The sequence below is a fragment of the Eumetopias jubatus genome, unplaced genomic scaffold (assembly GCF_037043125.1).
Source record: "Eumetopias jubatus isolate StellerSeaLion01/CBP00866 unplaced genomic scaffold, mEumJub1_p1.0 scaffold_14, whole genome shotgun sequence".
Classification (NCBI taxonomy): domain Eukaryota; kingdom Metazoa; phylum Chordata; class Mammalia; order Carnivora; family Otariidae; genus Eumetopias; species Eumetopias jubatus.
The window spans coordinates 81044477-81058218 of record NW_028274820.1 but is presented as its reverse complement, the minus strand read 5'-3'; the positions used below and the strand labels follow the sequence as shown (position 1 = coordinate 81058218).

General features: G+C 36.3%; 1 protein-coding gene across 1 annotated transcript in view; it reads left to right on the top strand.

Moving 5' to 3' along the window:
* Positions 1 to 13742, top strand: part of IQUB (IQ motif and ubiquitin domain containing) — a 53838-nt gene that overhangs the window by 31503 nt on the left and 8593 nt on the right. Inside the window, exons 8-10 of the mRNA XM_028104918.2 lie at positions 1266 to 1441; positions 9891 to 10061; positions 12715 to 12891. Coding sequence (XP_027960719.2) covers positions 1266 to 1441; positions 9891 to 10061; positions 12715 to 12891 — 524 coding nt within the window. The remainder of the gene's footprint in view (positions 1 to 1265; positions 1442 to 9890; positions 10062 to 12714; positions 12892 to 13742) is intronic.

The following is a 13742-nucleotide window of genomic DNA, read 5'->3' as shown; positions in this document are numbered from 1 at the left end:
AAACTAGATATCATCAAAGGCAGTGGTTATAACAGAAGAAGACCAGAAACAACTATTAGAGAGAGCATGAGTTGGGGGGGGGGCAGCGGGAAGGGGGAGGGCAGAGGGAGAGAGAATCTCAAGCAGACTCCTGGCTGAGCGCAGAGCCCCTCATGGGACTTGATCCCAGGACCCTGAGATCATGACCTGAGCAGAAATCAAGAGTCAGCTGCTCAACCAACTGAGCCACCCAGGTGCCCCTAAAATAAATCTTTAAAAAAAACAATAATCATTATTTTTAAAACTAAGAAATTTGAGTCATCTGACAGGGGAATTTAGCTGGAAAGGTAAAAACCAATTCAGTGATAGGTATTTTCACATATATCAAAATAGTTAACACATTTATATATATATGGGAAATATATATATATCAAAATATTAACCACATTTTTGTATATGCATGTATATACACACACACACACACACAGAGGAAGGAAATAACATGTTACCCTCTGTGTATCTTCTTTTGTGGGGGGTATCTTCCTGGGGGAAGTTATTCTTTTTTTTTAACATTTTGTTTTATTTTTTTCATCATAAGTGTACTCCTTTTCCTTTCTTTCTTTTTTTGAGTAAGCTCTACACCCAAGGTGGGGCTCAAACTCACAACCCCAAGATCAAGAGTTGCAGGCTTCACCAAATGAGCCAGCAATAAGTATATAATCCCCATCACCTGTTTCCCTCTCCTCCCACACACCTCCTTTCTGGTAACTATCAGTTTGTTCTCTAGCGTCTGTTTCTTGGTTTGCCCCCCTCTTTTTTCCCCTTTATTCATTTGTTTTGTTTCTTAAATTCCACATATGAGTGAGATCAGATGGTATTTGTCTTTCTCTGACTGCCTTATTTTGCTTACGTAGCAAAAGCAGGTATTCTCTTGAAGGGGGGTCTAAATGGTACATGTTTGTGGCTGCTACAAACCCAAACCATATATTTTTCAATCCTGGGGAGAGCATGTGCTTACTTGGAGGCATAATTTGACATTACCTGAGCTGATTTCCTTTGGCTTCTCTTTGTTTGACTCTAATTTTATTTCTTTAAGTTTCTCAGCTTCCATTTTATCCTATTTTTTTCATATGTCAGGTGCACAGTATGAACGCTTATATTCGTGTGTAACTTTATTTAAATTGACATAAAAATAAAATACTGTTTGTCAGGATATGATGGTAAAAAATTTTCTGAAAAGATGTGGGATTTTAAAAACTCAAAAGTCATTCATGTTATTCTTCTAGTCTGGCAGCAAGAAGAATTTGCACGCATTAACCAGTCTTTTACTGGAGCTGAAAGGAAAGCTGCTTTGTGTGAACTTCTGGAAAAAGAGACCCAGATAATTGCTTCCATTGGGAGGCATAGATACATCGCATATATGGCAAACCGGGAAGCATCGATACAAGCATTTTTGGATAAGGTTAGTAAAGTAACAATTATTTAAGTAAGCATGTATCCTGAGTTTAAAAATGTAGAATAATCAAGTAAAGAAGAGACTTAAATTGTATGAATTTGCATGTTTAAACTTTGTGTGTGTTTCTTTTTTCTTTTTTTTTTTAATATTTTATTTATTTATTTGAGAGAGAGAATGAGATAGAGAGCATGAGATGGGGGAGGGTCAGAGGGAGAAGCAGACTCCCTGCCGAGCAGGGAGCCCGATGCGGGACTCGATCTTGGGACTCCAGGATCATGACCTGAGCTGAAGGCAGTCGCTTAACCAACTGAGCCACCCAGGCGCCCTGTTTTTCTTTTTTCTGGTACAGTTTTAGACTTTTAACTGTGGCCTAGACTAACAGTTGACAATTAACATGAAATTACTATGTTCTTTTTTTTTCAGGTATATATATTTTTTAAATTTTATTATGTTAATCACCATACATTACATCATTAGTTTTTGATGTAGTGTTCCATGATTCATTGTTTGCGTATAACACCCAGTGCTCCCTTCAATACGTGACCTTAACTAAAAAATTTTGGCCATGAAGGAAAAAATGAAGATACCTTCCTAGTGACTGTTCATTTAGCTTTAGGCTGGATGTGGAAGTTAGATGAATTGCACACCCTGATGAAATGGAGAGTTATTGAAGTCACAAAATGTCTGGGTTCGGGATGCCTCATAGAAAACAACCTGGGGAAAAGAGCTATAGACTAGTGTTTTTGCTTTTGCTCACCAGGTCATTAATTGACTAGAACTTTCTGATCAAAAGCATATATGATTATTGAAAACCATGAAACATACAATTAAGGGAAAAACTGATTATCTTTTTGTGTTGAAACTGCCTGTTTGATATTGATTGCATAGCCTGTTTCCATAGTGACCAATCTCCTTTTGTAAACCCGATCTTTCCAGACAATTAAAAGCCAATCCAGACACAAGAAGAAAAGGGATAGAGTTCTTCAAGATCTTTGCCTATAGTGACTCTAGTTGTAAGATTCTTGTTATTTGAGAACATTCATTCTTAAAAACCATGTTTTTTTTTTTTTTGATACTATAAATGCCCTCCTCTCATTTTACTAATACACTCTCCTGTTAGATCTCAATTTTTCTTGTGGCTTTTACTACTACCTACAGCCTGGAACTCCCTGGAGGTCCAGACCAGACCTCTCATAGGAGCTTCCAAATCACATATCCAATTGCCTATTGTTATTGCTCTCTGGGTGTCCCAAGAGTGTACACCTTAAGTTGACATGTCAACACTGAAATTAAATCATCTCACCATTCCCTGGCCCCTCATCTCCAAACTGATCCTGTTTTGTAGCACTCACATAATTTATCTTCATGAATGTTTCGTCATCTATTCATTTCAGGCAGAAACCTGGGCATTACTCTTGACATCCCATCCAACCACTGACCAGTTCTATTACTTTAAGAATCTCCTCAATCCTTTATTTCCTCCTAAGCCACTACTACTGCGTATAGGGAAATGGCTCTGCCATGGCCCCCTGATGACCTTGCATGTACCCAAACAGGCCAGTAGGCAAGGACTTGAACCACAGCTAATCTGTGGTTCATAAGATTCATCCATAAGGAATGCTTTGTGATCCTGCTGGAAAATGAAAGGATGGGAGGCTTCTGAAGAGATACTATGGAGCGGGTCCTTTCTTTTGCTTCCCTATGTCCCCTCAGAGGCTGTTATGAGACAGGTCTTGTCTTGTGTATGTGACCTTGACAGTGATTCAGTTGAATGTGGATTTCCTTCTCATTTGGATTACTTTATGCCTCCAAATTAGGCTCTCAGCCTCCAATCTCCCTTCACAGTTCCCTCCTGTCATCCCTACGCTGCCATAGTGACCTCACTAAACACAGCTCTGCTCCTGCCCCTCCTTATTGTCCTCAGGGAGGAAGGATTTCCATAATCGATCACCAGCACACCTCACCTGTCCTGTTGTCTCAGTGTCATCTCTCCTTGCTTACTGTGGCCACACTGCTCCAGCTATGCTCAGTTAACTGCACGTCTTCAGAAAGACCATGTGCTCTCCATGCTTTTGCATCCAGTGTCACCTCTACACGGAACATCCTTTCCCTCCTTCCTTAGTAGCTAGCTATGCACCCTTCAAAACAAGCTCAGATGCCCCTTCTTCTAGAAGGGGTCTGCTGATCGTCCTACTCTAGCCTGCACTATACACTTTCATGAGACCCTGTTCCACTTCTGTTTTAGTACATAATGGCCAGTTTTTATTATATCTATTTACATGTCTGAGTCATTCCTAGATACTGAGTTTCTTAAGCAAGAGCTGTCTTTTATCTCTGTATCCTCATATCCAGCACAGTGCTTATCATTGAGTATTACTAAATGCTTGTGGAGGAAGGCAGGGAGGAAAACTAAGGAACAAACAATTGTTGGGTAATTTCATATTTCAGGTATTATCAAGAAATTATGCAATGTAGATACTGCCATTTCAGATTCTTGAACATCTTCATTCTAGGAAAGATGGAAGCATAATATTCATACTTTTCCAGAGTCATATTTCAAACTTAATTTATTCCTTTAGCAAATTTGTCTTGAATCTGGCTTCACCACCGGGAACTGTGTTCCTTATGTGTCTGATTGTTAACCTTACCAACGAGGACAGCATGGACTTAGGGCAGCAGAGACCCAGAATGTTTGAAGGAGCTGGGGGCCTCTGAGGTGCAGTGGACAGGGGAAACGAGTGACACCTACCCTTCCTTATTTGAGGCTGCAACGTCTACAGGAATTCCTACTTAGGCTTTCTCTGATGCTTTGTTTCCTATAAACTATTTTATTTATTTATTTATTTATTTATTTATAAGATTTTATTTATTTGTTGACAGAGAGAGACACAGAGAGAGAGGGAACACAAGCAGGGGGGAGTGGCAGAAGGAGAAGCAGGCTTCCTGCAGAGCAGGGAGCCTGATGTGGGGCTCGATTCCAGGACCCTGGGATCATGACCTGAGCTGAAGGCAGATGCTTAATGACTGAGCCACCCAGGCGCCCCTCCTATAACTTTTAAATTCTTCTTGTTAATACTTATACAGTTAATCTCACCAGTCCTCAGCTAAGATTTAGAGGAAATGGACATTTTAGCTGATACAAGGGAATTTTACCTCAGTTTTGACCAAAATGTTGTATAAGGCAGGGAAAACACATCCACAGGTTGGAACTGCTACACTTGAAGTTGATCCTAATCCATTACATAGCTTAATTAGTCTAGTCCTTAAAAATATTGACTAACGGTGACTTTGGCCTACTTTTCACCTGTTACAGTAAATTATAAAATCTTCGTTATTCTATTTAAATTCATTTAAATCAACTTTTTGTGTAGGACGCTATACTAAACATCATAGAAAACAATAGAGATAGATTTTATAGTCTTTCCTTGGAAATACTTCTACAATATCTATTCCTCTTTAGGCCTGTCTACCTCTCCCCTACCCCATACCTAGCATTGTCTCTAATATTCAGGAGGAGACAGTGCTGATTTCATAAAACTTGAAGTAACTTATTATCCTACAGTTTGTTTTTGTTTTTGTTTTTTATTACTAAGAAAAGGTAGCTTATACTTAATCCCTGAAGCTAGACAAGGTCAGAGGTTTTTCAAATGTCAAAACTAACAACCAGAGCCATAATGCAGACTTTAAGACCTGCACTTAGCATCATAACATATAGATATATAAAGAAAATATTTACTTTCCTATAATTTGGAAATAACTTTGGAGAATAAATTTTATGTTTGGTTTTAGCTTAACTTCATTGTATCTAAATATTATGTGGTTTACTGAACTAATATATTATTTTTAATCTTATCCTGAACATAGAATTTCTCTGAGTAATGAATGATATGATTTCCAATTAGTCCAGTCAAGGCATTAAACTAATCAGCTATTATGGATTCATATTAAGTCTTTATTCTCCATAAAAGTTAAATAATTTGTCATTTTAACCATCAAATACTGACCTCGGCAGCAGGTTATCAAATGTTAAAAACTCACAAGCTGACAGAGATGAAAAAAAAGCAGGCCAAGAAATTCAAATAAAAAACCATCAGCCAGTTTCCAATGTATCTTGGGTTCTCTTCACCTAAACTGTGTTAAAGAGACAATTTGAATTTCTGCAAGACATTTCCCCTAGAGTTAAGGCCGTTTATTTCTTTGATTCCCATACCACTTCTCACAGTCACGAGCTACAAAACTGCAGTCCTTGTGACCTCTGTCATTTGAATGTTTTTTCCCTCCCCTGAACTCTGGTGGCCAACAGCTAGTGGGATAGAAAAATGCAACCGATTTTTGCTTTTCTCCGAGCACCGCAGTTCACAGGGTGTCTTCTGTGTATGAACAAAACCCCTTTGCTGTGTAAAAGAAAAGTGATCACTACGCAGTAGCTTTTGCGGGGCTAGGGTTCTTAATTCGTGCCCTTGGGGACCTGAGTATGAATTTAGGAGGAAGAAAGCACTCCTTTCACAGGGCAGTTATTTCTTCTCTTCTGTGGAAGCCTGTTGCTCTCAAGGGTTTTGTTACCTCTCCACCTTCCCTTCCTTGAAACGTGTCTTCCTGCTGCTCTTCTGTTTCTCTCCTCCGGAGTCTGCCCTGGCTCAATTGTTGGCAGCTTAATGGAATTTATTACACTCCTGTCTTCTGAAGCAATTTAAGAACATGATTGTTGTACATCTCTTATTACAGCCAAAGCTTTCAAAGAAAAAAGGAAATAAGAAAGAGAAATAAGCAAAGTTGACGCATGTTCCTGTGTCAGAGTAAAAAAAAGAATACCTTAAGGCCTGAAATCAAAGAAGCTTAGAATTGAATGAAGACCAAGTTATCAGTGTTGGCAGAAATACATCCAAGTATAAAAACAGCTTTGTCAAACAGAATTTTTTTATATCTTTTAGTGCTAACTAGGGAAAGTCAAACTTCACATCTAGAATTCTCTGATTATATCACTCAGTTCCCTTTATTCTGGCTAATTCCTGGTTATTTTTCAGGTTTCATCTTAGACATGATTTTCTTTTCACCAAGTAATTGCTTCATAGCAACCTGTGGTTAGTTACCTATTTACCTGCAATCATCAAGCATAATTACCCTTTATTTTAATTATTTCTTTTCTTATCTTTACATATTATTAGATTTGAGAGTTCTTGAAATCAGTATAGTATTTTATTTACTCTGCCTAGTACACTGACTAATATATAGTAAACACAACAAATATTTGTTGAATGAATGAATGAGTATGGTAGGCCCTATCAGATATACAGAACTACGTGAGAAATTTATTTCTTATAATCTTTCTGGAGAAATAAAATTAACAAACAAGATAACTGTAGAACAATTTGGATTTAAATTTCATTGCCCTGAGTGATTTGAAATAGAGACACTGCATACTTGTCTGTGTTTGTGTGTGTGTGTGTGTGTGTGTGTGTGTGTGTGTGTGTGTTTACAAGTACAATAGCACTTCAGATACTAGCAATTTCATTGGTTCAAAACATAGTAGTTAAGAATTTTTATGGAAAGGTAGGGTTTGAGTTAAAAATTGGAGGGTGGGAAGGTTTTGGATGTTGAATATATTTGGAAAAAATCCAAGGTATTACCACATCATACTATATTATATGGGGCTAAAAACTTGAAGGGGAGGTGGAGTTAAATCAGTCTATCAGCTAAAATACAATTTAGTAGATGAACTAGGCATTTCATTAAAAGGTAATTATACTTGGATTATTACAAATGAAGTAAGTCGGGGCACCTGGGTGGCTCAGATGGTTAAGTGTCTGCCTTCGGCTCAGGTCATGATCCTGGGGTCCTGGGTTCAAGCCCCACATCGGGCTCCCTGCTCAGCGGGGAGCCTGCCTCTCCCTCTCCCTCTGCCTGCAGCTCCCCCTGCTTGTGCTCGCTCTCTCTGTCAAATAAATAAAATCTTAAAAAAAAATGAATTAAGTTACTGCCTATAGAGCAAAAGGTATAGTCCACATTACTGGAAGAAAGGAAATTGCGTTTAGTAGAACCACCCTGAAGAAAATTGCGTGGAAAGATTAAGATATTAGTTAGACTTTAAAATATCACAATATGAAACTTAGCCTAAGATTGCATATTCCTTAAAACTTTTAAAAGGAGCTTTGAAACAAACATTAAACTTTAGTAACACTCTGAGGCCTACTCCAAGCAAGGCTGTATCTATTTAAAACAATATATATATATAAAATACGTATATATATTTTTATTTCTAAGTGATAATTAAATGACAAAATATTTTCTTTTTTTTAAATTTTATTTATTTAGTTAGAGAGATCGTGACAGAGAGAGAGCACATGAACGGGGGAGTGGCAGAGGGAGAGGGAGAAGCAGACTCCATGCTGACGAGGGTCTCGAGGGGCTTGATCCAAGAACCCCAGGATCATGACCTGAGCTGAAGGCAGACACTTAACTGACTGAGCCACCCAGGCCCCTCAACAAGATATTTTCTTATTGAGCTATTTCCCTTTTATAATCCTTAATAAATTTTAGTTAATTCTATCAGTGTGCTAAGTAACAGTACATTATTTATGCCTTAAGAATATACATTAATTATAGGGTTGCAGGCTCTCATTTGCTGAATTAAAACTAGACCTGAGAATCTAAAGTTTCTGATGAAAATTTGTAGCTCTGAACAGCACTTACTTTGGCATTGATTAGAAAATGCTGCCATTACTTTGAAAACATATCAAATATAGTTGTTTTTAGATGTACTTTTCAGTTTTCAATGTAATTTAGCTAATATGAAATGTAAAAAATTTTAAAAGTAATTTAAATCTGCAACTAAAAATTCCTCTTAATACTGTCATTTTATTTTATTTTTTATTTATTTTTAAAAAGATTTTATTTATTTATTTGACAGAGAGAGACACAGCGAGAGAGGGAACACAAGCAGGGGGAGTGGGAGAGGGAGAAGCCGGCTTCCCACCGAGCAGGAAGCCCGATGCGGGGCTTGATCCCAGGACCCTGGGAACATGACCTGAGCTGAAGGCAGACGCTTAACGAATGAGCCACGCAGGTGCCCCCATAATACTGTCATTTTAAATACAGCCTTATATTATTTCTCTGTTTGGCTAGTCTGCATTCCTGATGATTTGTCCCCATATATGGGCTTCTATTTAAACTTTAAATTATATAAAATCTAAGACTTAAATGGCTGCAAGTATGGCATAAATTGGACTGCAGGTTTCCAAAGCACTTAGCCATTCAGCCTATAAAAAATCCAGCATTTGGACAGTTGATAGTCATGATCAAAATAGCCTTGTTTCTGATAGATTAAAATCAGGGAAAGAAACTGAGCAGCTTTATACCGTAAAGAAGAAGAGGAAATAGTGAGTTTTCACAGTGAAATTTCTAGGTGAATGCATCTTTTCTTAAAGGCTTGGTAAGAGGGAACAGGAACAGTGTCAAACACAGACTTAATCTTCATTAAAGATTGCAGTGGTGTCTCTGGTGTCTCACTCCACACTCCATCTCCTTTCTTAGCCCAGGAGTCTGCAGATGAGCTTCAGGGCAAGTGAACACCATTTATTATTTATTTATTTATTTGATTGTTTGTTTAATTAAATTAATTAATTAATTGAATTTATTTATTTGGAGAGAGAGAGAGAATGAGAGAGAAAGCACGAGTGGAGAGAAAGAGAGAGAGAAGCATACTCCCCGCTGAGCAGTGAGTCTGACGCAGGGCTTGATCCCAGAACCCTGGGATCATGAACTGAGTGAGTGCCATTTTTAACCCTCAGTTCATGGGGCGGTCTAGGTTGGGAGACATCAAGCCAGATCTGGAAATAGGGAGTGAGAATATTAGCCATCATCAGGAGGCAGGGACCACGGCACTGCTAAGATAGCTAAATATAGCCATTTGATTATGGACATCTGCTTTGTGAGGAACTGTGAACTTGTTATAGACTTAATGTTTATCAGAAACAAAACCATAACTCAGAGTCCCATTTTGCAGTATCTATAGGTCTAATGCATTGAGGATTGTAACAATTGCTCCACAAAAGTTGGCTTCAATTGGCAAAGCATGATCAAGACACATTTCTATAAATTATAACTGAACCAAGCAGATCCTTTTTTTTAAACATTCCAAATAACATGCCTTTCCCAAAGGGCAATGAGTTATTCCATATACCCATTAAGCCATTCAACATAAGAATTAGTACAAATGTGTAGCAAATTCTGAATCCTGTAGAAATGTTTGCACTTCCACAGACTAAATAGCTCTTTTATATCTTTTTTCCTAAAATGTTTTACTTTCCCATGGTCTACAAATTCTTCAATTAATTTCCTCAAGTTTTAGTGATACTTTTACTCATAAAGCACATGATACTAAGGTAACTTTTAGTAGAAGTAACAATTATTTTTTAACCTTTAATTAACTGATAATTATGAACTTAATATTTTTAAGTGTTCAGCTCCAAAGGTATGGAGAACATTTAGTGGCAAAATAATTGAGATGGATACACCGTTCACCATCAGAGCCAGAGAGCTGCAGAACATCTATAAATGCATTATGCTGAAAAATATCTCTCAAGATGAAAGGCTGGATGTACTCCTAACGCTTAAACATACTGTGAAGGTATGTTAACTTTCTCTTCGTTTGGAGTATCACTATCAATAAAAATAAATGAATACTAAAATAAACTGTTTTGTATTAATTATAAAGATGATTAATCAATGTTTATATATATGAATTTATTTTGTCAACAGCTATATTGTTTTGGTATAATTTGGGGAGGATGTGGCTTATGCTTTAATATTTATCTAAAAGTTCTCAAACTATACATTATGATACATAATAAATATAAATGTAGCACAATGAATATTCTAAACATAAATATACCCATATCTGTGCAATGGATACAAATATATAGCGTGGAATTAATACTCAACTCAGTTCAGTAAAGCAGCAATTGTCTATATATTTTGACACTTTTCAGTGAAAATTTTATTTTTAGCAGTTTTAAAGCAGCATTGGAGTATTTTAATTTTTTTCTCTTTATTTATTGATTTAAGACACTTTAGTTGAGTAAATGGTTCTTGTTGGGAGGTAAGTCTCCATAGATCTCTTGTGTTTCTTCCCATCTTTTTTTTTTAAGATTTTATTTATTTATTTGAGAGTGAGAGCAGGAGTAGAGGGAAGCAGCAGAGGGAGAGGGAGAAGCTGACTCCCCAACGTGGGGCTCCATCCCAGGACCTGGGGATCATGACCTGAGCTGAAGGCAGACACTTAACCCATTGAGCCACCCAGGCGCCCCCATTTCTCCTCATCCTGAGAACAGAGGCATTGCCTAATTAGGCATTGACTGCCTTTGTTCTGGATTACCTTTTTAGAGATGTTTGTGTAGTGACTAATATTGGAAGATAGAGATAGTTAGGAAGAAAGAGAGAAGCAGTAGGTCCAGCGGTCGGAAATGAACATGGTATCCATGGTGGGCAGTAAAAAAGCCAGATCGGAAAAAAGAGTGCAGGTAGGGAATACAGTAGAAATCCTCCTAACTGACATGTTTAGGAACATAAGCTGGTTAATAACAATAATAATAATAAAAAGAAAACAAAAACAAAGGATAGGCTTAAAAAATAAATTGTGCATATCTTAAACAATATTTTTAACCTAATATATCTACATGTACATTTATTTAACAATATTTTGATGGAGGATTAAGGCCTTTAAGCATGACTCAAATTCTGGATCTATTCATTAGGCTGTATAATCTTAGATAAGTTATTTAACATTTCTGAAAATCAGTTTCATCATTTGTAAAATTAGTTGCTTGGAGGTTATAAATATGTGTGTGTATATATGTACATATATATCTATTTATAAAATATAAATAAATATCTATATATCTCAGTGCTTACAAATAGGGAGCCCTCAATGAATGATAGGTATTACTTTGATGACAATTACTAAGAGAGACCAGGGAATCTTAAACCCGAGTACACATTAGAATCATCTGGAGAGCTTGAAAGAGAGAGCAAGATTCACAGAGATAGAGAGAGAGATTGAGAGAGAAGAGAATATGAGAATAAATGAATAAGGGATGATATGTAGGCCCCATTTCAGAGAAGTTAAATTAGATCCTCAAGTATGAGGGCAATGTTAAAACCTTTAAAAATCTCCCCCAGGTCATTCTAATACGCCTTCAGGGTCAAGGACCCCTGATATAGACTCTTGAGTTAGCTTTACCAAGTATGTATTAAAAAGTACAGGAGAACATTATTTTACAGTTACACTGACTTCACATTCTGACTCCTTCATTCAAACTGTTTCTTTTAATCCTCTCTTGAGCAGTTGGATCAACTTACTTCTATTTTACTACTCATAAATCCTACCTTAATCACTTAACTTCTACTTGGGGCTTTCTTATTCAACCACACTCATTTCTGTGACTTTATTAAAAAATTATTGTGAATTATACAAATTTGCAGAAAAAATGTATTTTATACACACACACACACACACACACACACACACACACACACAATTAAACGAATATGAAGTCACCAACCATGTAACCTATCTCTGACCCCGGAACAGGACATTGCCAACATTCCGAGTATCCCCCTTTCTCTTTGTAATCCCAGTTCACCCTCTCGTCCCCTAGAATATTGACTTTCATAGCAGTCATTTCCTTGATTTTCTTTATAGTTTTGCTACCTATGTGTATGCATGTATCTCTCTCTCTATATATATACTTATATCTATATACATATGTCTTTGAATAATATGGTTTAGTGTTGCTTATTTTTGGATTTTATTTAAACGGAATGATACAGTATTATCTTGTGCCTTGCTGCTTTTGCTCAACAACATTAATTTGTAAGATTTAAGCTTGTTATTGTATATAGCTGTAGTTTACTCATTTCCATACATTTGATATTCTATCATTATATGTACTGTATGAATAAGCCATCACTTATTTATGTCATCAATTTATTTGTGGATATTTGGTTGTTTCTAATTTTGAACTTTTGTAATCAATGAGTCTATATGCACATTTCTCTAAAGCACTCTAAAGAGTGGAATTGGTGGATTGTAGATTACGCATATCTGGAGCTCTCCTAGATAATGTCAAGATTTTTTCCAGATTAGTTGTTGGTACATTCCTACCAGTTTCTTTTGGAATTTCTTTCTTTTGGAATATAGTTTTCAGTTTATTTGGTGGTAATTTTGAAAATTAAATTAGTGACTTTAAAAATCCTATACTGAATATGTTTGTTTTGTATAGGAACATGAATGTAAACTGACTCAGGAAATTCTAGAACTGATTGACAGAGAGGTGGACCTTATGATGAGAGGAGTCAAACATCATAATCTTGAAGGACTCAGAAAAAGAATTGCAACACTCTTTTTTCATTACATCAAAACACCTCTATTTAATCCAGAAGTTGCAAGACATCTTAAGGTACTCTACTTTTTTTCCTGTATTCCTTTCTCAGAATTCTGAGATATGCTATAGTAAATTGAAGTACATTCAAATTTTGCTTTAATGCTTTACTTGGGGTCCATGTGGAAGACCATCTTGTTGGTGAAATCTCTTTTGAATGATTGTTTTTTTTATGTCAATAAATTAAACTTAGTCATTTAACTTCTTCTGTGTCTGTATTTTTAAGTTTGAATTCTTCCTTCCTCTCTGAACTAAACTGAATATTGCACTGTGCAATCCTGACCTCTCACCCTGTCATGCTTTTGAACATACTGTTACTTCCACCTGGAATGTTGTCCCCTACTCCACTCAGCTAACTCTTGTTCATTTTCTGACATTTAATTCATGGGTCCCCTCCTTCATGAGGCTTCATTTCTGAGATTTTACATGTGCCTTGTTTGTGTTTCCTTATAAGACTTAATGCTTAGTCATAGTTATTACTGAACAGATCTGTGTAGATACCCTGAGAGAACTTCAAATGTACGTGAATTTGAATTAAACTACCTTTTCCAGCTCCAACAGGCTTAGGCTTCTATGAGGATTTTGCTGTCTAGAGCCAAGAAAAGTATCTTATTGCCTTCTTACTGTCCAAAACTATTTAAAACACTTTTAGTAAAGTTTAGAAGGGAGTGGTTTACTAAAGAATTCTAAATAGTGTTTTATTCTAGTGATTATATTTGAAGTTATAATTTATTAAGAAGCCAGCTAAATATCTATTTTGCTTTTTTGATATAAAATCTCAATATTTGGTCAAACCTTTTAGAAAAATAAAATTAATTGTTTTATTTTCTTTTTTAATGGATCTTTATTTTATTTTTATTATTTCTTTT